Source organism: Pseudophryne corroboree, chromosome 6 (genome assembly GCF_028390025.1).
Source record: "Pseudophryne corroboree isolate aPseCor3 chromosome 6, aPseCor3.hap2, whole genome shotgun sequence".
Classification (NCBI taxonomy): domain Eukaryota; kingdom Metazoa; phylum Chordata; class Amphibia; order Anura; family Myobatrachidae; genus Pseudophryne; species Pseudophryne corroboree.
Window position 1 is genome coordinate 288,692 of NC_086449.1, and position 27,384 is coordinate 316,075.

General features: G+C 53.6%; 1 protein-coding gene across 1 annotated transcript in view; it reads right to left on the minus strand.

Annotated features, from left to right (window-relative positions):
• Positions 1-210: 210 nt before the first annotated feature.
• DVL2 (dishevelled segment polarity protein 2) overlaps positions 211-27,384 on the minus strand; it is a 47,289-nt gene continuing 20,115 nt past the window's right edge. The window contains exons 3-15 of the mRNA XM_063930651.1: positions 24,021-24,166; positions 23,781-23,887; positions 21,077-21,209; positions 14,689-14,779; positions 14,129-14,198; positions 10,857-10,996; positions 10,709-10,785; positions 4,747-4,814; positions 4,529-4,663; positions 4,147-4,296; positions 1,819-1,995; positions 1,517-1,741; positions 211-1,429 (exon numbers count right to left, since the gene is read on the minus strand). Coding sequence (XP_063786721.1) covers positions 984-1,429; positions 1,517-1,741; positions 1,819-1,995; positions 4,147-4,296; positions 4,529-4,663; positions 4,747-4,814; positions 10,709-10,785; positions 10,857-10,996; positions 14,129-14,198; positions 14,689-14,779; positions 21,077-21,209; positions 23,781-23,887; positions 24,021-24,166 — 1,965 coding nt within the window. The 3' untranslated portion in view covers positions 211-983. The remainder of the gene's footprint in view (positions 1,430-1,516; positions 1,742-1,818; positions 1,996-4,146; positions 4,297-4,528; positions 4,664-4,746; positions 4,815-10,708; positions 10,786-10,856; positions 10,997-14,128; positions 14,199-14,688; positions 14,780-21,076; positions 21,210-23,780; positions 23,888-24,020; positions 24,167-27,384) is intronic.

Below are 27,384 nucleotides of genomic sequence, written 5' to 3' on the forward strand. Positions count from 1 at the left end.
GTGAGAATACAGGCGGTCTCTGTCACCTCCCTCTTCACTGTAATCACTATCAGCCGAGTCTCCCATCTCCCGCAGGATCCACGCTGCTTTCCTGAAATACCTTGCACTGCTGTGAACATTACAATGACTCTCAGAGCAGAGGCGAGCCCTATGCAGGCTGCGGAACGCAGGTCCGTGTGACAAATAGAGCAGCTGCTGCCACCATAGCGCTTTACTTATAAAACAAGACTTTTTTTAGTTTTATTGATGAGTTTATACACTAAAAAAGTAATAAATACAATAAAAAGCAAGTTATTGAGGCACTTACGCCCCCCGGGCTCAGGTCACCTGCGGGGGTCAGATATCTTCCATGACCTGTAAGGCGTCCGTGTCCCTCCCACGCGGAGGAAGAACAGTTCCGTGTCACAGCCACAGCATTAGGATATACTTATACAATAGATCAGTAACATAAGCTATATATAGAGAGCTGGTACAGTTCCCCTCAGCGGGGGCAGAGTGATGGAACTATTGCCCCCACCCGGAGCACACATTACAACTGCCCCTACAACTGCCCCTAAGGGAACAAAACACTGCTAAAATGGAGAAACCATTAAAAATAAAAAAAGAGAGAATACTTCATAATAACTGCACCGAAGCGGGTGCACGTACCGTCTGTTCTAGAGTACATACATGTGCGTGTACAGAAGGTAAGTCACTACAATTAGTGTCTTCAGGCTGGCAGAGAACACAGAAGGGCTGTCTATGGTATATCTTGCCCTTTACGTACCGAGGATAATTACCCCACCCCACCATCTTGTATACCCCCCTATGCAGCGGGGAAGAGCCAGGAAGGGATCGTATCCGTTTTGGTCATCTGTCCGCCCCAGCGTGGAGAAAGCCATGTGAAATTGGGAATGTCGGCCACCCTAGGAACGCCAGCCTCCGCTTTAGAACGTGTGTTAAAGACAGATCCGAGAGACAATTACGATGACTCGATATTAGCGTCACATCACATCAACAAAGAACTCGCTGGGATTACCCATGGCCATGTGAAAGGACTGGCGGCTGGCGGTCAGCTCGGGGGGCACAGAGGCAAGGTCACGAGCCAGGGGAGGCGCTCCAGGGGGGACAGAGGAGGAAGGAGGGCAAGACGACTGTGGGGGAAGTGGAGGTGGTGGCATCATCATAAGCATCATGGGGTTATAGGAGAGGGGGACGCCTGGAGCCGGGTAGGAGTGAATAGAAGGGGGGTGGTGGTGGTGAGGGCGAGAAGACGTAGAGCGCTCGCTTGGGGGACCTGCATCTCCGCTTCTCCTCAAACCGCTACGAGTGGAGTATTCAGACTCGCTCCCAGATCCTGATTTGGAGTCTCCGCCGCCACCTGCAGAACGTTCCTCCTTCTGTACCCCACGACCCCCATCACTACGCGTAGAGCCACTGCTCCGGCTCCCTGTGGAAGAAAGGAGGGGAGGACAAGTTACCACCGAGCCCTCCGTACCGTTATCTGCCAGGGGGCACCTTGTTCCAGGGTACTCACCTTCACTGTGCTGGCTTCCCGCAGTGCCCAGGCCATAGCTGTACGAGGAGAGCTCATGGTAGGCAGGCGGCTGGGTGCTGTATGGATGAGGGGCCGGATACTGGTAGGAGAAGGTGGGGAGCAGCGGCCATGGCGAGGCACCAGGTAAGGGAAGAGGAGCCAGAGTATCCTGATCAGAGGCACCACTCGATCCATCGTTATCATTCAGAGAAAGATTAGCCATATCTGCAAGAGAGATCATATCCATGATGTCCTGAGGTCTACAGAAGACCCCCACAGTCCCCGCTGATCCCCGCACTCACAGTTCTCACAGCCGGTCAGGTCCCCGAAGATGTAGTAACACTGCTCCGAGAACGTGATCTTGTTCACAGTATGACGGATGAAGCCGGCCTTCAGCAAATTACTGGCAAACTTTCTGGCCTCTCGCCGGTCCTGGAAGCCCTCAACATGGTGATAGAGCCAATCTACCACATCCGAGCCTACAGGGGGCAAATATACATACACAATGCATTACATCTGAAGTGCCTCCTTTACTTACACCGACGTACACTGCAGCCCTCCTCCCTCACCCCACTCTCAGTAATCCAGTACGTCCCCACTTCTGCCACCATCCAGTAACTCCATAGCTCTCGCCCTATTCTCAGTGCTCCAGTATGTCCCAGCTTCTGCCACGCTCCAGTAACCCCATCCCCACAGCTCTCCCCTACTCTCAGTGCTCCGGTCCGTCCCTGCTTCTGCCACGATCCAGTAACCCCATCCCACAGCTCTCCCCCCTACTCTCAGTGCTCCGGTCCGTCCCTGCTTCTGCCACGATCCAGTAACCCCATCCCCACAGCTCTGCCCTACTCTCAGTGCTCCGGTATGTCCCTGCGTCTGTCACGCTCCAGTAACCCCATCCCCCCAGCATTCCCCTACTCTCAGTGCTCCGGTCCGTCCCTGCTTCTGCCACGATCCAGTAACCCCATCCCACAGCTCTCCCCCCCTACTCTCAGTGCTCCGGTCCGTCCCTGCTTCTGCCACGATCCAGTAACCCCATCCCCACAGCTCTGCCCTACTCTCAGTGCTCCGGTATGTCCCTGCGTCTGTCACGCTCCAGTAACCCCATCCCCCCAGCATTCCCCTACTCTCAGTGCTCCGGTCCGTCCCTGTTTCTGCCACGATCCAGTAACCCCATCCCACAGCTCTCCCCCCTACTCTCAGTGCTCCGGTCCGTCCCTGCTTCTGCCACGATCCAGTAACCCCATCCCCACAGCTCTCCCCTACTCTGTGCTCCGGTCTGTCCCTGCTTCTGCCACGATCCTTTACGTACACCAAAGTACACTGCAGCCCTCCTCCCTCACCCCACTCTCACTCCTCCGGCACCCCCGCTTCTGCCACGATCCAGTAACTCCATAGCTCTCGCCCTATTCTCAGTGCTCTAGTATGTCCCCGCTTCTGCCACGTTCCAGTAACCCCATCCCCACAGCTCTCCCCTACTCTGTGCTCCGGTATGTCCCCGCTTCTGCCACGATCCAGTAACCCCATCCCCACAGCTCTCCCCTACTCTCAGTTCTCCGGTCTGTCCCTGCTTCTACCACGATCCAGTAACCCCATCCCCACAGCTCTCCCCTACTCTCAGTTCTCCGGTCTGTCCCTGCTTCTACCACGATCCAGTAACCCCATCCCCACAGCTCTCCCCTACTCTCAGTGCTCCGGTCCGTCCCTGCTTCTGCCACGATCCAGTAACCCCATCCCACAGCTCTCCCCCCTACTCTCAGTGCTCCGGTCCGTCCCTGCTTCTGCCACGATCCAGTAACCCCATCCCCACAGCTCTCCCCTACTCTCAGTGCTCCGGTATGTCCCTGCTTCTGCCACGATCCAGTAACCCCATCCCCACAGCTCTCCCCTACTCTCAGTGCTCCGGTATGTCCCTGCGTCTGTCACGCTCCAGTAACCCCATCCCCCCAGCATTCCCCTACTCTCAGTGCTCCGGTCCGTCCCTGCTTCTGCCACGATCCAGTAACCCCATCCCACAGCTCTCCCCCCTACTCTCAGTGCTCCGGTCCGTCCCTGCTTCTGCCACGATCCAGTAACCCCATCCCCACAGCTCTCCCCTACTCTGTGCTCCGGTCTGTCCCTGCTTCTGCCACGATCCTTTACGTACACCAAAGTACACTGCAGCCCTCCTCCCTCACCCCACTCTCACTCCTCCGGCACCCCCGCTTCTGCCACGATCCAGTAACTCCATAGCTCTCGCCCTATTCTCAGTGCTCTAGTATGTCCCCGCTTCTGCCACGTTCCAGTAACCCCATCCCCACAGCTCTCCCCTACTCTGTGCTCCGGTATGTCCCCGCTTCTGCCACGATCCAGTAACCCCATCCCCACAGCTCTCCCCTACTCTCAGTTCTCCGGTCTGTCCCTGCTTCTACCACGATCCAGTAACCCCATCCCCACAGCTCTCCCCTACTCTCAGTGCTCCGGTATGCCCCCGCTTCTGCCACGCTCCAGTAACCCCATCCCCACAGCTCTCGCCCTACTCTCGTGATGCCGTAAGCCCAACCCCAGAGCTCTGGCCTCATTGCAGTGGATCCGCTTCCTGTAACAGGCAGTTACGGTTGTGATGTTAGGCAGCGGTACACCGGGAATCTCACCAAGGAAAGCGTTGGGAATGGTGATCTTCAGCCACATACGGTCCCGCACTTCCAGGCCAGATTCCGGAGAGGCCATGACTTTCACTACAGAGGCCAGGTCAGTATGCACGGAGAGACTGAAGAGAGACACTGGTGGCAGGGCGTGAGAGACTGCAAGGAGAGAACAAGACTGATAAGTGACAGCTCACGAGAGAGAGAGAGAAGGGCAGAGTGAGACAGCTCACGAGAGAGAAAGAGGCAGAGTGAGACAGCTCACACGAGAGAGAGAGAGAGAGAGCGCGCGCAAGCGAGCGCAGGGCAGAGTGACAGCTCACAGCAGTTTGTACAATGACAAGGCCGCAGATCTGCAGGTACAGACGGTGACATCACTCAGCAGACTCACGCTCTGTCTCGGTCACCGATGTGCTTGAGGTCATGCTACTCATTGAGGCGCTCCCAGGATACACCGGGAACGAGCCGCTCATTGCGGCAGAGTGAGACACCCAGGCGGCTGGATCGATGGGCTGGATAGGTTCATCTACAAGACAATAAGCAGACGGTAATGAGGACGGTAACGCTGCTGTATATGGAGACAGGATACACATGGGGCGTCACACTCACTGCGGGGTAGAGTGAAGTAACCCTGGGGCGACGGGTCCCAGCACTTCGCCACAGTCAGGATGATTGGTCTGCAAGAGAGAGTAACACACATTAGCGGTATGTACCAACCTTTCGCTTTATATCCAGTCACTTACTGCACCGATACTAATCGCATACAGTGCATCTGGAAAGTATTCACAGCGCTTCACTTTTTCCACATTGTTATGTTACAGCCTTATTCCAAACTTGAATAAATTCATTTTCCCCACAAAATTCTACACACAATACCCCATAATGACAACGGGAAAAGTTTATATTTTTGCAAATTTATTACAAATAAAAAACTAAGAAATCACATGTACATAAGTATTCACAGCCTTTGCTGAATACTTTGTTGATGCACCTTTGGCAGCAATTACAGCCTCAAGTCTTTTTGAATATGATGCCACAAGCTTGGCACACCTATCTTTGGGCAGTTTCGCCCATTCCTCTTTGCAGCACCTCTCAAGCTCCATCAGGTTGGATGGGAAGCGTAGGTGCACAACCATTTTCAGATCTCTCCAGAGATGTTCAATCAGATTCAAGCCTGGGCTCTGGCTGGGCCACTCAAGGACATTCACAGAGTTGTCCTGAAGCCACTCCTTTGATATCTTGGCTGTGTGCTTAGGGTCGTTGTCCTGCTGAAAGATGAACCGTCGCCCCAGTCTGAGGTCAAGAGCGCTCTGGAGTAGGTTTTCACCCAGGATGTCTCCGTACATTGCTGCATTCATCTTTCCCTCTATCCTGACTAGTCTCCCAGTTCCTGCCGCTAGAAAACACCCCACAGCATGATGCTGCCACCACCATGCTTCACTGTAGGGATGGTATTGGTCTGGTGATGAGCAGTGCCTGGTGTCCTCCAAACATGACGCCTGGCATTCACGCCAAAGAGTTCAATCTATGTCTCATCAGACCAGAGAATTTTGTTTCTCATGGTCTGAGAATCCTTCAGGTGCATTTTGGCAAACTCCAGGCAGGCTGCCATGTGCTTTTTACTAAGGAGAGGCTTTCATCTGACCACTCTACCATACAGGCCTGATTGGTGGATTGCTGCAGAAATGGTTGTCCTTCTGGAAGGTTCTCCTGTCTCCACAGAGGAATGGTGTAGCTCTGACAGAGTGACCATTGGGCTCTTGGTCACATCCCTGACTAGGGCCCTTCTCCCCCGATCGCTCAGTTTAGACGGCCAGGCCAGCTCTAGGAAGAGTCCTGGTGGTTCCGAAGTTCTTCCATCTATGGATGATGGAGGCCACTGTGCTCATTGGGACATTCAAAGCAGCAGATGATTTTTTCCAAATCATGTCCAATCAACTGAATTTACCACAGGTGGGACTCCAATTAAGCTGTAGGAACATCTCAAGGATGATCAGTGGAAACAGGATGCACCGGAGCTCAATTTTGAGCTTCATGGTAAAGGCTGTGAATACTTATGTACATGTGATTTCTTAGTTTTCTATTTTTAATATATTGTCAAAAATCACAAAAACACTTTTCACGTTGTCATTATGAGGTATTGTGTGTAAAATTTTGAGGGGAAAAAATAAGATTTTACTTACCGGTAAATCTATTTCTCGTAGTCCGTAGAGGATGCTGGGTACTCCGTAAGGACCATGGGGAATAGATGGGCTCCGCAGGAGATAGGGCACTTTAAGAAAGACTTTGAATTCTGGGTGTGCACTGGCTCATCCCTCTATGCCCCTCCTCCAGACCTCAGTTAGGGAAACTGTGCCCAGAGGAGACAGACAGTACGAGGAAAGGATTTTAGTTAATCCAAGGGCAAGATTCATACCAGCCACACCAATCATACCGTATAACTTGTGATAACAACCCAGTTAACAGCATGAACAACATAGTCTCGGTTCAAACCGATGAAACTATAACATAACCCTTATGTAAGCAATAACTATATACAAGTCTTGCAGAAGAAGTCCGCACTTGGGACGGGCGCCCAGCATCCTCTACGGACTACGAGAAATAAATTTACCGGTAAGTAAAATCTTATTTTCTCTAACGTCCTAGATGATGCTGGGGACTCCGTAAGGACCATGGGGATTATACCAAAGCTCCCAAACGGGCGGGAGAGTGCGGATGACTCTGCAGCACCGATTGAGCAAACAAGAGGTCCTCCTCAGCCAGGGTATCAAACTTATAGAACTTTGCAAAAGTGTTTGAACCTGACCAAGTAGCCGCTCGGCATAGCTGTAATGCCAAGACCCCTCGGGCAGCCGCCCAAGAAGAGCCCACCTTCCTAGTGGAATGGGCCTTAACCGATTTAGGCAATGGCAATCCTGCCGTAGAATGCGCCTGCTGAATCGTGTTACAGATCCAGCGAGCAATAGACTGCTTTGAAGCAGGAGCGCCAACTTTGTTGGCTGCATACAGGACAAACAGTGCTTCAGTCTTCCTGATCCTAGCTGTTCTGGTCACATTGAAAGAAAATGGACAAGGCCGAAATTTGGACCTTTATGGACCCTAATTTTAGGCCCAAATTCACTCCTGTTTGCACGAAGTGAAGCAGACGACCCAAATGGAACTCCTCCGTAGGAGCAGCTCTGGCCTCACACCAAGAAACATATTTTCGCCATATTCGGTGATAATGTTGAGCTGTCACGTCCTAGGATCCGGCGTTCAACCGCCATGCCGTCAAACGCAGCCGCGGTAAGTCTTGGAACAGACAGGGCCCCTGCTGCAGCAGGTTCAGTCTTAGAGGAAGAGGCCACGGATCTTCTGTGAGCATTTCTTGCAGATCCGGATACCAGGTCCTTCGTGGTCAATCTGGAACAATGAGGATTGTTCTGACTCTGCTTAGTCTTATTATTCTCAACACCCTGGGTATGAGATGTAGAGGAGGGAACACATAGACCGATCTGAACACCCAAGGTGTCACTAGAGCGTCTACCGCTACCGCCTGAGGGTCTCTTGACCTTGCGCAATACCGCTTTAGCTTTTTGTTGAGACGGGACGCCATCATGTCTATCTGAGGCAGTCCCCACCGACCCACGATCTGTGCGAAGACTTCTGGATGAAGTCCCCACTCTCCCGGATGCAGGTCGTGTCTGCTGAGGAAGTCTGCTTCCCAGTTGTCCACTCCCGGAATGAACACTGCTGACAATGCGCTTACGTGATCTTCCGCCCAGCGAAGAATCCTGGTCGCTTCTGCCATGGCCGCTCTGCTCCTTGTGCCGCATTGGCGGTTTATATGAGCCACTGCTGTGACATTGTCCGACTGAATCAGAACCAGTTTGTCCCGAAGCAATGCCTCCGCCTGGCATAGGGCGTTGTATATGGCCCTCAACTTCAGGACGTTGATGTGGAGACAAGTCTCTAGATTCGACCAGAGACCGTGGAAATTTCTTCCCAGTGTGACTGCTCCCCAACCTCGGAGGCTTGCGTCCATGGTCACCAGGATCCAGTCCTGAATTCCGAACCTGCGGCCTTCCAGGAGGTGAGCACTGTGCAGCCACCACAGGAGAGATACCCTGGCTCTAGGTTCCTGACCAAGGCTATGAGCTCCTGAGCCTTTTCCATCGGAAGAAAAACCTTTTTCTGGTCTGTGTCTAGAATTAGGCCCAGAAAGGTCAGACGCGTTGTAGGAACTAGCTGGGACTTCGGTATATTGAGAATCCAGCCGTGCCTCTGCAACATTTCCACCGACAGCGTCACGCTGTCCAGCAACTTCTCCCGAGATCTCGCCTTTATGAGGAGATCGTCCAAGTATGGGATAAATGGTGACCCCCTGCTTGCGCAGGAGCACCATCATTTCCGCCATTACCTTGGTGAAAATTCTCAGGGCTGTGGAAAGCCCAAACGGCAACGTCTGAAATTGGTAATGACAGTCCTGCACTGCAAATCTCAGGACCGCCTGAAGCGGGGGGAATATCGGAACATGAAGGTAAGCATCCTTTATGTCCAGGGACACCATCCAATCCCTCCCCTCCAGGCTGGCGATGACCGCTCTGAGCGATTCCATCTTGAACTTTTTCAAGTACAAGTTCAGGGATTTTAGATTCAAAATGGGCCTGACTGAACCGTCCGGTTTCGGGACCACAAACAGAGTCGAGTAATAGCCCTTTCCTTGCTGGAGAAGAGGAACTTTGACTATCACCTGTTGAAGATACAATTTTTGAATTGCAGTCAACACTAGCTCCCTCTCTGACGGGGACGCCAGTAGAGCAGATTTGAAAAACCGTTGAGAAGGCAAGTCTTCGAATTCCAGCCTGTATCCCTGAGAAACAATCTCTATAGCCCAGGGATCCACCTGTGAGTGAACCCAGACCTGGCTAAAAAAGCGAAGACGCGCCCCCACTTGAGCCGACTCCCCCCGGAAAGCCCCAGCGTCATGGGGGTGACTTTGCGGAAGTAGGGGAGGACTTCTGCTCTTGGGAACTAGCAGAGTGCAGCTTATTTCCCTTGCCTTTACCTCTGGCAACAAAGGACGATCCCCGTACCTTCTTGCTTTTATTGGAACGAAAGGACTGCATTTGATAATGAGGTGCCTTTTTAGTATGCTGCGGGGGGACATAAGGTAAGAAATTCGATTTACCGGCCGAAGCAGTAGAGACAAGGTCAGAGAGGCCTTCTCCAAACAACTCCTCCCCCTTGTAAGGCAACGACTCCATATGCCGCTTTGAGTCGGCATCCCCCGTCCACTGTCGAGTCGCCTAGCAGAAATAGACATAGCATTTATTCTGGAGCTTAATAAACAAATGTCTCTTTGAGCATCCCTCATATATAAAGCAGCATCTTTGATATGCTCTAGGGTCATTAGAAAGGTATCTTTATCTAGGGTGTCAAGTTCCGTAGATAAGGAATCTGTCCATGCTGCGACAGCACTACACACCCAGGCCGACGCCATAGCCGGTCTAACGATAGTACCGGAATGTGTGTAAAAGTGCTTCATGGTAACCTCCTGCTTACGATCAGCAGGATCCTTGAGGGAAGCTGTATCCTGAGAAGGCAGTGCCGCCTTCTTGGATAAGCGTGTCAGCGCCTTGTCTACCTTAGGCGAAGATTCCCATCGTATCCTGTCCTTTTGTGGAAAGGGATACGCCATAAGAATCCTTTTGGGAACTTGTAGTCTCCTATCTGGAGTTTCCCAAGCCTTTTCGCACAAGTCGCTTAGCTCAAATGAGGACGGAAAAGTGACCTCAGGCTTTTTCCCTTTATACTGTTGCCAGCAGTGTTCCCTGAAAAAGAGAAAAAATCCAAACAAAAATGCTTTCTAAGCAGGAAACTCAGGAGAGCTCCCTGCAGTGCACCCATTCTCCTCTGGGCACAGTCTAAAAACTGAGGTCTGGAGGAGGGGCATAGAGGGAGGAGCCAGTGCACACCCAGAATCCAAAGTCTTTCTTAAAGTGCCCTATCTCCTGCGGAGCCCGTCCATTCCCCATGGTCCTTACGGAGTCCCCAGCATCCTCAAGGACGTTAGAGAAATGAATTTATTCAATTATGGAATAAGGCTGTAACATAAAATGTGGAAAAAGTGAAGTACTGTGAATACTTTCTAGATGCACTAGCATATATGGCTTGGGAGTCAGTATGAGTAGAGTTACACGGCCGCCACCGAGGATGCTACACTCACCCGCGACCCCTCTCCCTCCCGCACACCCCCTCCACTCACCCGCGACCCCTCTCCCGCACACCCCCTCCACTCACCCGCGACCCCTCTCCCTCCCGCCCCCCTCCACTCACCCGCAACCACTCTCCGTCCACTCACCCGCGACCCCTCTCCCTCCCGCCCCTTCCACTCACCCGTGACCCCTCTCCCTCCCGCCCCCCTCCACTCACCCGCGACCCCTCTCCCTCCCGCCCCCCCTCTACTCACCTCATGCTAACACTCCAAACCATCCAGCCAGTCTTCTCCGACACTCACCAGCGCCTGTGTCTAATCCGTCTACAGACCCCTCCTCACCAATACCTGTGCCTCGCGCCTCTCCTTACGTACCCTGGCTTATGGACGATGTCTCGCAGAACTCTGACCGCATCATCGTTGCTCATATTCTCAAAGTTGATATCATTCACCTGTAAAAGGAAGAGATCAGCATCTATCCTAACACATGTAGGCCAGATATAACCAACGCAGTGCCACCAACCTGAAGCAACATGTCCCCCGGTTCAATCCGTCCATCGGCGGCTACCGCACCGCCCTTCATTATAGAACCAATGTAAATGCCACCGTCTCCGCGCTCATTGCTCTGACCCACGATGGAGATTCCAAGGAAATTATACTTCTCTGGAACAGAACACAGAATCCACAGTGAGACGGACGCAGAAACCCCACAGGGCGCAGAGACCCTCTTATACAGAGACACCACAGGGCGCAGAGACCACCTTATACAGAGACCCCCACAGGATGCAGAGACCCCTTTATACAGACCCCCCACAAGACGCCGAGACCCCCTTATACAGAGACCCCCCACAGGACGCAAAGACCCCCTTATACAGAGACCCCCTTATACAGAGACCCCCCACAGGACGCAAAGACCCCCTTAAACAGAGACCCCCCACAGGACGCCGAGACCCCCTTATACAGAGACCCCCCCACAGGACGCCGAGACCCCCTTATACAGAGACCCCCCACAGGACGCCGAGACCCCCTTATACAGAGACCCCCCCCAATACAGAGACCCCCCACAGGACGCAGAGACCCCCTTATACAGAGACCCTCCCACAGGACGCAGAGACCCCTTTATACAGAGACACCACAGGACGCAGAGACCCCCTTATACAAAGACCCCCCACAGGACGCCGAGACCCCCTTATACAGAGACCCCCACAGGACGCAGAGACCCCCTTATACAGAGACTGCCCACAGGACGCAGAGACCCCCTTATACAGAGACTGCCCACAGGACGCAGAGACCCCCTTATACAGAGACCCCCCCCACAGGACGCAGAGACCCCCTTATACAGAGACCCCCCCCACAGGACGCAGAGACCCCCTTATACAGAGACCCCCCCACAGGACGCAGATACCCCCTTATACAGAGACCCCCCACAGGACGCCGAGACCCCCTTATACAGAGACACCACAGGACGCAGCGACCCCCTTATACAGAGACCCCCCACAGGACGCAGATACCCCCTTATACAGAGACACCACAGGATGCAGCGACCCCCTTATACAGAGACCCCCCACAGGACGCCGAGACCCCCTTATACAGAGACTGCCCACAGGACGCAGAGACCCCCTTATACAGAGACCACCCACAGGACGCAGAGACCCCCTTATACAGAGACTGCAAACAGGACGCAGCGACCCCCTTATACAGAGACCACCCACAGGACGCAGAGACCCCCTTATACAGAGACTGCCCACAGGACGCAGAGACCACCTTATACTAAGACACAACAGGACGCAGAGACCCCCTTACACTCAGAAGCTGCTAGGAGACATCCTTCATCCAGGGATTACAGAGAGACAGCCACATGTGAGAGGGAACCAGAGACAGGACGCAGAGACCCCTTTATACAGAGACCCCACAGGGCGCAGAGACCCCCTTATACAGAGACACCACAGGACGCCGAGACCCCCTTATACAGAGACCCCCCACAGGACGCAGATACCCCCTTATACAGAGACCCCCCACAGGACGCCGAGACCCCCTTATACAGAGACCCCCCACAGGATGCAGATACCCCCTTATACAGAGACACCATAGTACGCAGAGACCCCCTTATACAGAGACACCACAGGACGCAGCGACCCCCTTATACAGAGACACCACAGGACGCCGAGACACCCTTATACAGAGACACCCCACAGGACGCCGATACCCCCTTATACAGAGACCCCCCACAGGACGCCGAGACCCCCTTATACAGAGACCCCCCCACAGGACGCCGAGACCCCCTTATACAGAGACCCCCCCACACGACGCAGAGACCGCCCACAGGACGCAGAGACCCCCTTATACTAAAACACAACAGGACGCAGATACCCCCTTATAATCAGAAGCTGCTAGGAGACATCCATTATCCAGGGATTACAGAGAGACAGCCACATGTGAGAGGGAACCAGAGACAGGACGCAGAGACCCCTTATACTCAGAAGCTGCTAGGAGACTCTCTGTAATCCCTGGATAAAGGATGTCTCCTAGCAGCTTCTGAGTATAAGGGGTCTCTGCGTCCTGTCTCTGGTTCCCTCTCACATGTGTCTGTCTCTCTGTAATCCCTGGATAAAGGATGACAGACATGTGAGAGGGAACCAGAGACAGGACGCAGAGACCCCTTATACTCAGAAGCTGCTAGGAGACATCCTTTATCCAGGGATTACAAGCAAAAGAGCCAGGGAGACGCTCACGTGTCAGGAACAATTGTCAACCACATGACCAGCGATTGGGGCAGAAGACAATGAAGAAGGTGTGAGGACACGTGTATATAGGGAAATCAGTGGACCAGCAGAAGACAATGAAGAATGTGTGAGGACACGTGTATATAGGGTAATCAGTGGATGAGCAGAAGACAATGAAGAAGGTGTGAGGACACGTGTATATAGGGTAATCAGTGGACCAGCAGAAGACAATGAAGAATGTGTGAGGACACGTGTATATAGGGTAATCAGTGGATGAGCAGAAGACAATGAAGTAGAAGGTGTGAGGACACGTGTATATAGGGTAATCAGTGGATGAGCAGAAGACAATGAAGAAGGTGTGAGGACACGTGTATATAGGGTAATCAGTGGACGAGCAGAAGACCATGGAGTAGAAGGTGTGAGGACACGTGTATATAGGGTAATCAGTGGACGAGCAGAAGACCATGAAGTAGAAGGTGTGAGGACACGTGTATATAGGGTAATCAGTGGATGAGCAGAAGACAATGAAGAATGTGTGAGGACACGTGTATATAGGGTAATCAGTGGATGAGCAGAAGACAATGAAGTAGAAGGTGTGAGGACACGTGTATATAGGGTAATCAGTGGACCAGCAGAAGACAATGAAGAAGGTGTGAGGACACGTGTATATAGGGAAATCAGTGGACCAGCAGAAGACAATGAAGTAGAAGGTGTGAGGACACGTGTATATAGGGTAATCAGTGGATGAGCAGAAGACAATGAAGTAGAAGGTGTGAGGACACGTGTATATAGGGTAATCAGTGGATGATCAGAAGACAATGAAGAAGGTGTGAGGACACGTGTATATAGGGTAATCAGTGGATGAGCAGAAGACAATGAAGAAGGTGTGAGGACACGTGTATATAGGGTAATCAGTGGACGAGCAAAAGACCATGAAGTAGAAGGTGTGAGGACACGTGTATATAGGGTAATCAGTGGACCAGCAGAAGACAATGAAGTAGAAGGTGTAAGGACACGTGTATATAGGGTAATCAGTGGACGAGCAGATGGGAGAATCACATACACAACTCACCCATGTTTAATGTAACCGTGATGATATTCAGGGACATCGTAGAGTCTGTGACGCTGCTGAAAGACGAGGTCTGAAAAATAACACACAATCAGTATTACTAATTACACCGTCACCCTTCACATGGCAGGGGTCAGCCTCTGCGCCCCTTCTATGTCACCCTGCAGAGGGAGGAGCCAGTCTCTGGATACCTTTCTATGTCACGCCACTCTCTACGGGAAGGGGTCAGCCTCTGTGCCCCTTCTATGTCACTGTCACCCTGCAGAGGGAGGAGCCAGTCTCAAGATACCCTTCTATGTCACGCCACTCTCTACGGGGAGGGGTCAGTCTTTGGGCGTTGTTCTATGTCACTGTCGCCCTGCAGAGGGAGGAGCCAGTCTCAAGATACCCTTCTATGTCACGCCACTCTCTACGGGGAGGGGTCAGTCTTTGGGCGTTGTTCTAGGTCACTGTCACCCAGCAGAGGTGGGAATCAGTCTATGGGCCCTTTTCTATGTTCCCATCACCCAGCAGAGGAGGGGTAACCCCATAGTTACTTTTACTTCATTTAAAAGTCAGCTCACCCTCTCCAGGCGAGGCGGTCTCTGCTTGCGCCTGCGGCGGTGCCGTTTCAGTAAACGCGATGCGCTGCTCTGCTCGGTAGAGCTGCTGAACCTGTTGGAAGGAGAAGAAAGGCGCGTGTATATAGTAAATATAAGGGAATATAACCGCAGTATCAGGCAGCATTATAGCGAGAGCAATGGTCAGACGCTTTGTAGGAATCATTTCCCCTGCACCGACATAAGACTAAAGTAACAGGATTATTCCGGAGACACAATAGAAGGCGGCAGAATACACCGGCTGTCCAAGGACACAACAGAGAGCGCGGACAGGACGGGATAATGTAACAGGTGCACAGTCTAGGAGACCGTATACAATGTGTGAGGGGCGATACAGACGGGCGCAATGATGAAGATTCACCGAAATAAAGACAGACATACCCCATACATGCATATTAGAGTCTCCAGAGAGACAGCTGCAGAGGAAAGACAGGAGAGACGCACCATAGAGGCAGCCGCAGAGGAAAGAGACAGGAGGAGAGTGAGACGCGCACCCCATACATGCATATTAGCAGCTCCATAGAGACAGCTACAGAGGAAAGAGACAGGAGGAGAGTGAGAGACGCCCCCTATACATGCATATTAGCAGCTCCATAGAGACAGCTACAGAGGAAAGAGACAGGAGGAGAGTGAGAGACGCACCCTATACATGCATATTAGCAGCTCCATAGAGACAGCTACAGAGGAAAGAGACAGGAGGAGAGTGAGAGACGCACCCTATACATGCATATTAGCAGCTCCATAGAGACAGCTACAGAGGAAAGAGACAGGAGGAGAGTGAGAGACGCACCCCATACATGCATATTAGAGGCTCCATAGAGACAGCCGCAGAGGAAAGAGAGAAAGGAGGAGAGTGAGAGACGCACCCCATACATGCATATTAGAGGCTCCATAGAGACAGCTGCAGAGGAAAGAGACAGGAGGAAAGTGAGACACGCACCCCATACATGCATATTAGAGGCTCCATAGAGACAGCTGCAGAGGAAAGACAGGAGGAGAGTGAGATACGCCCCCTATACATGCATATTAGAGGCTCCATAGAGACAGCTGCAGAGGAAAGAGAGACAGGAGGAGAGTGAGAGACGGCCCCTATACATGCATATTAGAGGCTCCAGAGACACAGCTGCAGAGGAAAGAGACAGGAGAGTAAGAGACGCCCCCTATACATGCATATCAGAGGCTCCATAGAGACAGCCGCAGAGGAAAGAGACAGGAGGAGAGTGAGAGACGCGCCCCCTATACATGCATATTAGAGGCTCCATAGAGACAGCAGCAGAGGAAAGAGACAGGAGGAGAGTGAGAGACGCCCCCTATACATGCATATTAGAGGCTCCATAGAGACAGCTGCAGAGGAAAGAGACAGGAGAGTAAGAGACGCCCCCTATACATGCATATCAGAGGCTCCATAGAGACAGCCGCAGAGGAAAGAGACAGGAGGAGAGTGAGAGACGCGCCCCCTATACATGCATATTAGAGGCTCCATAGAGACAGCCGCAGAGGAAAGAGACAGGAGGAGAGTGAGAGACGCCCCCTATACATGCATATTAGAGGCTCCATAGAGACAGCTGCAGAGGAAAGAGACAGGAGAGTAAGAGACGCCCCCTATACATGCATATCAGAGGCTCCATAGAGACAGCCGCAGAGGAAAGAGACAGGAGGAGAGTGAGAGACGCCCCCTATACATGCATATCAGAGGCTCCATAGAGACAGCCGCAGAGGAAAGAGACAGGAGGAGAGTGAGAGACGCCCCCTATACATGTATATTAGAGGCTCCATAGAGACAGCTGCAGAGGAAAGAGACAGGAGGAGAGTGAGAGACGCCCCCTATACATGCATATTAGAGGCTCCATAGAGACAGCTGCAGAGGAAAGAGACAGGAGGAGAGTGAGAGACGCCCCCTATACATGCACATTAGAGGCTCCATAGAGACAGCTGCAGAGGAAAGAGACAGGAGGAGAGTGAGAGACGCCCCCTATACATGCATATTAGAGGCTCCATAGAGACAGCTGCAGAGGAAAGACAGGAGGAGAGTGAGAGACGCCCCCTATACATGCATATTAGAGGCTCCATAGAGACAGCTGCAGAGCAAAGAGACAGGAGGAGAGCGAGACATACCCCATACATGCATATTAGCGGCTCCATAGAGACAGCCGCAGAGGAAAGACAGGAGGAGAGTGAGAGACGCCCCCTATACATGTATATTAGAGGCTCCATAGAGACAGCTGCAGAGGAAAGAGACAGGAGGAGAGTGAGAGACGCCCCCTATACATGCATATTAGAGGCTCCATAGAGACAGCTGCAGAGGAAAGAGACAGGAGGAGAGCGAGAGACGCACCATATACATGCATATTAGAGGCTCCAGAGAGACAGCAGCAGAGGAAAGAGACAAGAGCAGAGTGAGAGACGCGCCCCCTATACATGCATATTAGAGGCTCCATAGAGACAGCCGCAGAGGAAAGAGACAGGAGGAGAGTGAGATACGCCCCCTATATATGCATATTAGAGGCTCCATAGAGACAGCCGCAGAGGAAAGAGACAGGAGGAGAGTGAGACACACCCTATACATGCATATTAGAGGCTCCATAGAGACAGCTGCAGAGGAAAGAGACAGGAGGAGAGTGAGACACACCCTATACATGCATATTAGAGGCTCCATAGAGACAGCCGCAGAGGAAAGAGACAGGAGGAGAGTGAGATACGCCCCCTATACATGCATATTAGAGGCTCCATAGAGACAGCTGCAGAGGAAAGAGACAGGAGGAGAGTGAGAGACGCACCCTATACATGCATATTAGAGGCTCCATAGAGACAGCTGCAGAGGAAAGAGACAGGAGAGTAAGAGACGCCCCTATACCTGCATATCAGAGGCTCCATAGAGACAGCCGCAGAGGAAAGAAACAGGAGGAGAGCGAGAGACGCCCCCTATACATGCATATTAGAGGCTCCAGAGACAGCCGCAGAGGAAAGAGACAGGAGAGTAAGAGACGCCCCCTATACATGCATATCAGAGGCTCCATAGAGACAGCCGCAGAGGAAAGAGACAGGAGGAGAGTGAGAGACGCCCCCTATACATGCATATTAGAGGCTCCATAGAGACAGCCGCAGAGGAAAGAGACAGGAGGAGAGTGAGAGACGCCCCCTATACATGCATATCAGAGGCTCCATAGAGACAGCCGCAGAGGAAAGAGACAGGAGAGTGAGAGACGCCCCCTATACATGTATATTAGAGGCTCCATAGAGACAGCTGCAGAGGAAAGAGACAGGAGGAGAGTGAGAGACGCTCCCTATACATGCATATTAGAGGCTCCATAGAGACAGCTGCAGAGGAAAGAGACAGGAGGAAAGTGAGAGACGCCCCCTATACATGCATATTAGAGGCTCCATAGAGACAGCTGCAGAGGAAAGACAGGAGGAGAGTGAGAGACGCCCCCTATACATGCATATTAGAGGCTCCATAGAGACAGCTGCAGAGCAAAGAGACAGGAAGAGAGCGAGACATACCCCATACATGCATATTAGCGGCTCCATAGAGACAGCCGCAGAGGAAAGACAGGAGGAGAGTGAGACGTACGCCATACATGCATATTAGAGGCTCCATAGAGACAGCTGCAGAGGAAAGAGACAGGAGGAGAGTGAGACACACCCTATACATACATATTAGAGGCTCCATAGAGACAGCTGCAGAGGAAAGAGACAGGAGGAGAGTGAGACGTACCCTATACATGCATATTAGAGGCTCCATAGAGACAGCTGCAGAGGTAATAGACAGGAGCAGAGTGAGAGACGCCCCCTATACATGTATATTAGAGGCTCCATAGAGACAGCTGCAGAGGAAAGAGACAGGAGGAGAGTGAGAGACGCCCCCTATACATGCATATTAGAGGCTCCATAGAGACAGCCGCAGAGGAAAGAGACAGGAGGAGAGCGAGAGACGCACCCTATACATGCATATTAGAGGCTCCATAGAGACAGACGCAGAGGAAAGAGACAGGAGGAGAGCGAGAGACGCACCCTATACATGCATATTAGAGGCTCCATAGAGACAGCCGCAGAGGAAAGAGACAGGAGGAGAGCGAGAGACGCACCCTATACATGCATATTAGAGGCTCCAGAGAGACAGCTGCAGAGGAAAGAGACAGGAGGAGAGTGATACACACCCTATACATGCATATTAGAGGCTCCATAGAGACAGCCGCAGAGGAAAGAGACAGGAGGAGAGTGAGAGACGCCCCCTATACATGCATATTAGAGGCTCCATAGAGACAGCTGCAGAGGAAAGAGACAGGAGGAGAGTGAGAGACGCCCCCTATACATGCATATTAGAGGCTCCATAGAGACAGCTGCAGAGGAAAGAGACAGGAGGAGAGTGAGAGACGCACCCTACACATACATATTAGAGGCTCCATAGAGACAGCTGCAAAGGAAAGAGACAGGAGGAGAGTGAGAGACGCCCCCTATACATGCATATTAGAGGCTCCATAGAGACAGCCGCAGAGGAAAGAGACAGGAGGAGAGTGAGAGACGCACCCTATACATGCATATTAGAGGCTCCATAGAGACAGCCGCATAGGAAAGAGACAGGAGGAGAGTGAGAGACGCCCCCTATACATGCATATTAGAGGCTCCATAGAGACAGCTGCAGAGGAAAGAGACCGGAGGAGAGTGAGAGACGCACCCTATACATGCATATTAGAGGCTCCATAGAGACAGCCGCAGAGGAAAGAGACAGGAGGAGAGTGAGACGTACCCCATACATGCATATTAGCGGCTCCATAGAGACAGCCGCAGAGGAAAGACAGGAGGAGAGTGAGAGACGCACCCTATACATGCACATTAGAGGCTCCATAGAGACAGCCGCAGAGGAAAGAGACAGGAGGAGAGTGAGACATACCCCATACATGCATATTAGAGGCTCCATAGAGACAGCTGCAGAGGAAAGAGACAGGAGGAGAGTGAGAGACACTCTATACATGCATATTAGAGGCTCCATAGAGACAGCTGCAGAGGAAAGAGACAGGAGGAGAGTGAGAGACGCCCCCTATACATGCATATTAGTGGCTCCATAGAGACAGCTGCAGAGGAAAGAGACAGGAGGAGAGCGAGAGACGCACCCTATACATGCATATTAGAGGCTCCATAGAGACAGCTGCAGAGGAAAGAGACAGGAGGAGAGTGAGAGACGCACCCTATACATGCATATTAGAGGCTCCATAGAGACAGCCGCAGAGGAAAGAGACAGGAGGAGAGTGAGAGACGCCCCCTATACATGCATATTAGAGGCTCCATAGAGACAGCCGCAGAGGTAATAGACAGGAGGAGAGCGAGAGACGCCCCCTATACATGCATATTAGAGGCTCCATAGAGACAGCCGCAGAGGTAATAGACAGGAGGAGAGCGAGAGACGCACCCTATACATGCATATTAGAGGCTCCAGAGAGACAGCTGCAGAGGAAAGAGACAGGAGGAGAGTGAGACGTACCCCATACATGCATATTAGAGGCTCCATAGAGACAGCTGCAGAGGAAAGAGACAGGAGGAGAGTGAGAGACGCACCCCATACATGCATATTAGAGGCTCCATAGAGACAGCCGCAGAGGAAAGAGACAGGAGGAGAGTGAGAGACGCCCCCTATACATGCATATTAGAGGCTCCATAGAGACAGCTGCAGAGGAAAGAGACAGGAGGAGAGAGAGACGTACCCCATACATGCATATTAGAGGCTCCATAGAGACAGCTGCAGAGGAAAGAGACAGGAGGAGAGTGAGAGACGCACCCCATACATGCATATTAGAGGCTCCATAGAGACAGCCGCAGAGGAAAGAGACAGGAGGAGAGTGAGAGACGCCCCCTATACATGCATATTAGAGGCTCCATAGAGACAGCTGCAGAGGAAAGAGACAGGAGGAGAGTGAGACGTACCCCATACATGCATATTAGAGGCTCCATAGAAACAGCTGCAGAGGAAAGAGACAGGAGGAGAGTGAGAGACGCACCCCATACATGCACATTAGAGGCTCCATAGAGACAGCTGCAGAGGAAAGAGACAGGAGGAGAGTGAGAGACGCCCCCTATACATGCATATTAGAGGCTCCATAGAGACAGCTGCAGAGGAAAGAGACAGGAGGAAACTGGCAGCAGGTGAGGTACCCCGGGATTATCAGAGAGTGTCAGTAATCGTCGGGCGCTCAGTAACTCATATTTGAGTGGAGAGACAGTGAGAGAGTGAAGGAGTGTGAGTGTGTGGTGGGGGGTGGAGTTACCAAGCGCCACTATTTGAGAGGAGAGACAGTGAGAGAGTGTGAGTGTGTGTGTGGTGGTGGTGGTGGGGGGCCAGGATAAGACTGCTCGTTACCTGCTCATGGTGTCGTCTTCCTCGGAATCACAGATACTGGTCTCGATCTCGCTGGTGAGGAGGGTAGAGGACGATTCGTACCCTGCAAGGTGGCGGTCGGGGCGTCCGTTCAGCGTCCGGACACCTACACCAACTGGACAAGCGATATAAGTAGGCGTGTGTCAGAGTGAGCCGCTTCCTACCCTTCCTCCTGATAAGGTCGGAGCCCACGCCTGGACAGGACCAGCAGAGTTATGTCACTTGCCGGCTCAGGCCTTCTCCAGAGACGTGGAAACGTTGGCTACACATTGCAGCCACTTGGCCAGACTCTGGGGAATGAGGAGCAGAGAGCCGCCCTCTGACTTCACCAGTGACATAAACTAAGGACCACCAGACCCCCCCTCCCTTCCCCCACCACCCCCAAGTCATATCCTCACTGTCCAGCGATACACAGGCACCCCCACACCAGCCCCCCCCATCTATTCACACAGAACCCCACACCAGCCCCCCCATCTATTCACAGAACCCCACACCAGCCCCCCCATCTATTCACACAGAACCACACACCCCCATCTATTCACACAGAACCCCGCCCCCAAGTCATATCCTCACACTGTCCAGCGATACACAGGCACCCCCACACCAGCCCCCCCATCTATTCACACAGAACCACCCCCCCCCCCATCTATTCACACAGAACCCCACCCCCACACCAGCCCATCTATTCACACAGAACCCCACCCCCACACCAGCCCATCTATTCACACAGAACCCCACACCAGCCCCCCCATCTATTCACACAGAACCCCACACCAGCCCCCCCATCTATTCACACAGAACCACCCCCCCCCCCATCTATTCACACAGAACCCCACCCCCACACCAGCCCCCCCATCTATTCACACAGAACCCCACCCCCACACCAGCCCCCCCATCTATTCACACAGAACCCCACACCAGCCCCCCCATCTATTCACACAGAACCCCACACCAGCCCCCCCATCTATTCACACAGAACCCCACACCAGCCCCCCCATCTATTCACACAGAACCCCACACCAGCCCCCCCATCTATTCACACAGAACCACACACCCCCATCTATTCACACAGAACCCCGCCTCCAAGTCATATCCTCACACTATCCAGCGATACACAGGCACCCCCACACCAGCCCCCCCATCTATTCACACAGAACCCCACCCCCACACCAGCCCCCCCATCTATTCACACAGAACCCCACACCAGCCCCATCTATTCACACAGAACCACACACCCCTATCTATTCACACAGAACTCCACACCAGCCCCCCCATCTATTCACACAGAACCCCCCCCCACACCAGCCCCCCCATCTATTCACACAGAACCCCACACCAGCCCCCCCATCTATTCACAGAACCACACACCCCTATCTATTCACACAGAACCCCACACCAGCCCCCCCCATCTATTCACACAGAACCCCATCCACAGCTTCCCCCTATCTATTCACACAGAACCCCACCCCCACACCAGCCCCCCATCTATTCACACAGAACCCCACCCCCACACCAGCCCCCCCATCTATTCACACAGAACCCCACACGAGCCCCATCTATTCACACAGAACCCCACTCCCCCATCTATTCACACAGAACCCCACCCCCACACCAGCCCCCCATCTATTCACAGAACCCCCCCACACCAGCCCCCCATCTATTCACAGAACCCTACCCCCACACGAGCCCCCCCATCTATTCACACAGAACCTCACCCCCACACGAGCCCCCCATCTATTCACACAGAACCCCACCCCCCCATCTATTCACAGAACCCCCCCCCCCATCTATTCACACAGAACCCCATCCACAGCTCCCCCCTATCTATTCACACAGAACCCCACCCCCACACCAGCCCCCCCATCTATTCACACAGAACCCACCCCCACACCAGCCCCCCCATCTATTCACACAGAACCCCACCCCCCCCATCTATTCACACAGAACCCCATCCACAGCTTCCCCCTATCTATTCACACAGATCCCCACCCCCACACCAGCCCCCCATCTATTCACACAGAACCCACCCCCACACCAGCCCCCCCATCTATTCACACAGAACCCCACCCCCCCATCTATTCACACAGAACCCCACCCCCCCATCTATTCACACAGAACCCCACCCCCACAGCTCCCCCCTATCTATTCACACAGAACCCCACCCCCCCATCTATTCACACAGAACCCCACCCCCACAGCTCCCCCCTATCTATTCACACAGAACCCCACCCCCCCCCCCCCATCTATTCACACAGAACCCCACCCCCACAGCTCCCCCCTATCTATTCACAGAACCCCACACCCCCATCTATTCACACAGAACCCCACCCCCACAGCTCCCCCCTATCTATTCACACAGAACCCCACCCCCACACCAGCCCCCCCATCTATTCACACAGAACCCCACCCCCCCATCTATTCACACAGAACCCCACCCCCACAGCTCCCCCCTATCTATTCACACAGAACCCCACCCCCACACCAGCCCGCCCATCTATTCACACAGAACCCCACCCCCACAGCTCCCCCCTATCTATTCACACAGAACCCCACACCCCCATCTATTCACACAGAACCCCACCCCCACAGCTCCCCCCCCATCTATTCACACAGAACCCCCCCCCCACACCAGCCCCCCCATCTATTCACACAGAACCCCACCCCCACAGCTCCCCCCCTCGCTCACCTTGCTCTGCGCTCTCTCGTCTCCGCGGCCGCTCCCTTCGCACAGACACAACAGACTCCGTCTCCGTCTCCTGGTCCAGGTGCTCCGCGCTGTCAGACACGTTAGGGCTACAACACAGACAAGTGTAAGTCTCCTGGGGAATAACGCCGCGGCGCCAAAGTACTGATGCAGGGACGCACATGTCAACGCTAGGATTGCAGTGATCGGGATAATATGACATCACCGCGGTGTAATACTCACTGGAAGGAGGGAGGGCGCGAGTCTCCGATGCCGCTGGTTCTCTCTGCCGGGGGCGGTGGGAGCGGAGGGGGGATGGGAGACGGCTCGGCTCTCAGGTCTGTGGGGGGAGGCGTCTGGTCAGGCAGCGAGTTCTCTGCGGATACCAGCTGTGACAGGAGAAAGCGGACAGTCATTGCTGCAATGTATCAAGGTGTAACTCAGCAGTCAGACACTGTATCGGGTGTGCCGACACAGCCAGAAACCCAACGCCGGGTATAGACAGGTCTGCCGACGCCACACAGCAAGAGAGAGCGGGACGTGTGGACTTAACGTAAATCCTATCCTCATGGAGGGTCACTGGCTGCAGCAGCCTGGCACTCAATATGAGGTCTGCAATCTACTCTTCTGTATCCCCACCCAGCGCCAATACTTACCGAGTATGGCCGGAGAGGCTCCAGCCACGCGGAAAATGGCAGCCGCGGCACTGAAGGGGTTAACCCCTAGTGCCCGGCGCCATTTTAAAAGACAAAGGGCGCTTGGCGCCAGATTTAAATGTATTGGGCGCTAGGCGCCGTGTTTAGAAATAGGTTTAAAAATACTGTACTTTTTAATATGTGCCGTGGTCCCGGACCTCTCCGGAGACCACGGCAGGGAGGACAGCCTCCGGCGCGCTCAGCAGTGTGTGCGCGCCGGGGGAGAGGGAACCGCTGACCGCCGGAGTCCGGGAGCTCCACTCCCGGCAGCGGTCAGTGCAGCCCCGGGCGTACCAACTGTGTGCGCGCCGGGGAGAAGGGAGAGGGCAGCCGCTGACCGCCGGAGTCCGGGAGCTCCGCTCCCGGCAGCGGTCGGTGCAGCCCCGGGCGCACTGGAGTGTGCGCGCCGGGGAAAAGGGAGAGCCGCCGCTGGGGGCCGGGAGCTCCGCTCTCGGTGCCTCAGTCCAGCACGGGTGGCCAGCCGCAGCAGCCGGGACGGACGTCCCGGGCTGCTGGCCGGCAAGGGAGGGTGCGCCGCAGCCCGGCTCCCCGCCGGACGCTGCGGCGAGGGCACTTGAAATCAGCGCCGCATACAGGGGACCGGGCTAGCCGGCTCCCTAGTGGCGTGGGTGCAATTAGGCTGATGAGCGCTGGGGTCCGGGAGCTACGCTCCCGGCGCCTCAGCGCTGCAACAGAGTCACGGCGGCCGGGACAAGTGTCCCGGGCAGCCGGGCTTCGGTACAGGGGGGGTGCGCCGCTGCGTGCGGTGAGGCCACTGAGTAGTGCCACACTGGGGGGACAGGGAGAGCCAGCTCCCTGGACCCCAGTGGCAGGCAGGCAGGCTGGAGGGTGGGGGAAGCCAGCCCCATACCTCCAGCACTGAGAGAGCCCTAGCAGCCAGGCTGCAGGTCTAGGGGAGCCAGCACAGACAGGGTCCTAGCAGCCAGGCTGCAGGACTAGGACACAGTATTCCACAAACCAGACATTGTGTAAAAAATAATAGAAAGTACAGTGTGTTGTAAGGCACTGCAGTGCCCAGGTATGTGGAGCCTGTGCAGGCTCAGAGTGTATTTAAATGTATAACATGTACAGTGTGATTTAAATGTAATGTATTTAAAGGTAAATTGCACTTACTTGGTTGTGTGTCCCAGGAGGGGGGAATCCATGGCTGTGCAGGCTGATGGATTCTCCCAGACCTTTTCCCCAAAAACGGAATGCTTTCCCATCCAGCCTCACACTTCCAAGGGGCACAGGGAGAGAGAGAAGCAGCTCAGCTATGAAACAAGCGGAGTGGTTTCTTGGAGCTCCATGGAGATCACCCGTAGTGGCCAAGAGACCTGGACCGGGGAGCCAGGCTGCCCAGCTCTGGAGCCCAAATCCAGGCTGCAGGCAGTGAGCTGGGTCCCGGGCAGGTTTCTGGAAGTCAGATTTAGGAGGGAAAACTTCCCCCAGCCAGACTGAACGGCACCGGGGCGTATCCTGATCATCCAAGATGGGACAGTCAAAGGAGACCGACCACTCCCCACTGTCCATAGGGAACAATGTAAGCTGTGCATGAGACAAAGGCATGCACAGCTCATGGGTAAACATTGATTGGTTGTGCACCACAGGGCGGGCTTACCCCCTGTGGTAAGGGGTCTTGGAGAGGGATAAAAGGAGGGCAGTTGGCCCATAGGAGTGTATTGTAACATCTTATTCTGCTGAAAACATCTGATTGTATGCTGCTGCCCCTAGCAATAGGGAGGAGCCTTTTTAAAGGTTATTTATCATTGAGCAAATATACATCATTGCCTCAAGACGACTGCTTCATCTTGTGACCAACAGGGTTAGGCCAAACCTAGCCCCTTCCTCCGGCTGTCCAGGGAAGCACCTAACGTCTCCAAGCTCCGCCTTCCGCCAGCTACCAGTAGAGGCCTAGCAAGTGGCTAGTGGGGATTCGTCAACACCACACAGGTGTGGTAAGGCAGTGCGTCGGCACATACAGAGCAGAACCGTGGTTCCAAACGCCACAGCCGGTTAGGAGTTTGGTGGTGGCAGCGAGAACCCGCCCACAGCGCAGTGGGTGTAGTCAGTAACAGGCGGTTACTGACGGTAAGCGGGAATCCCCTATGTGGTCAGGCCTCGTGCGGCTTGACCTTCCATTCTGTGCGCAGCCAACGGGACGCAAAAGCGGCGAGTGCTTTCGTACGGTACCGTCCTGTCACACCGATCACTGGCGTATACATTCCTGGGGACAGCGCCCCACAGTGGTAATACTCAGCGTCTCCCCTTCTGTATCCCCACCCAGCCGTGTCACTGATCACTGGCGTACACATTCCTGGGGACAGCGCCCCACAGTGGTAAGACTCAGCGTCCCCTCTTCTGTATCCCCACCCAGTGTTATGTATGATCTCTGTTGTATTAGTAATAACGCATGGGAGAATGATATGAGAAGTACAGATGGAGCATCGGTCATCTAGCCTTCTGTGCTGCACCTAGGTGCACCGAGATTTATTAGCATAAGCCTTTCATCTATTGTTCTCAGCTGCAATACAATACAGAGAACAATACAGCAGGGGATTAAGTCTGAGTGGCCTGACTCAGTTACTCCTAGTAAAGGGATAGATGAGCAGGCCTCCATCTGTAGTAACGGCACTTGTACTGATTTCTCCTCAATCTCAGGAGAGGACAATAGCTTTCTGCGGTGTGTAATGACGGCGTGGTGTCCTGTATCGCAGGTCTCCTCCTATTGCTCCTCCCACAGCGTCTGTATGGAAACACGATCAGTTGTGTTTGTTGCAATCACGTCGCAGAATACAACGTTTCTTATATCGTTACTGCAATGGCTTTCAAACTTTTCGGAATCACGGCGCTCTAGAGTAACAAAATGGTTTTCACGGCGCCCCTCGGCCACAAGCGTCTTACCGAGAAGT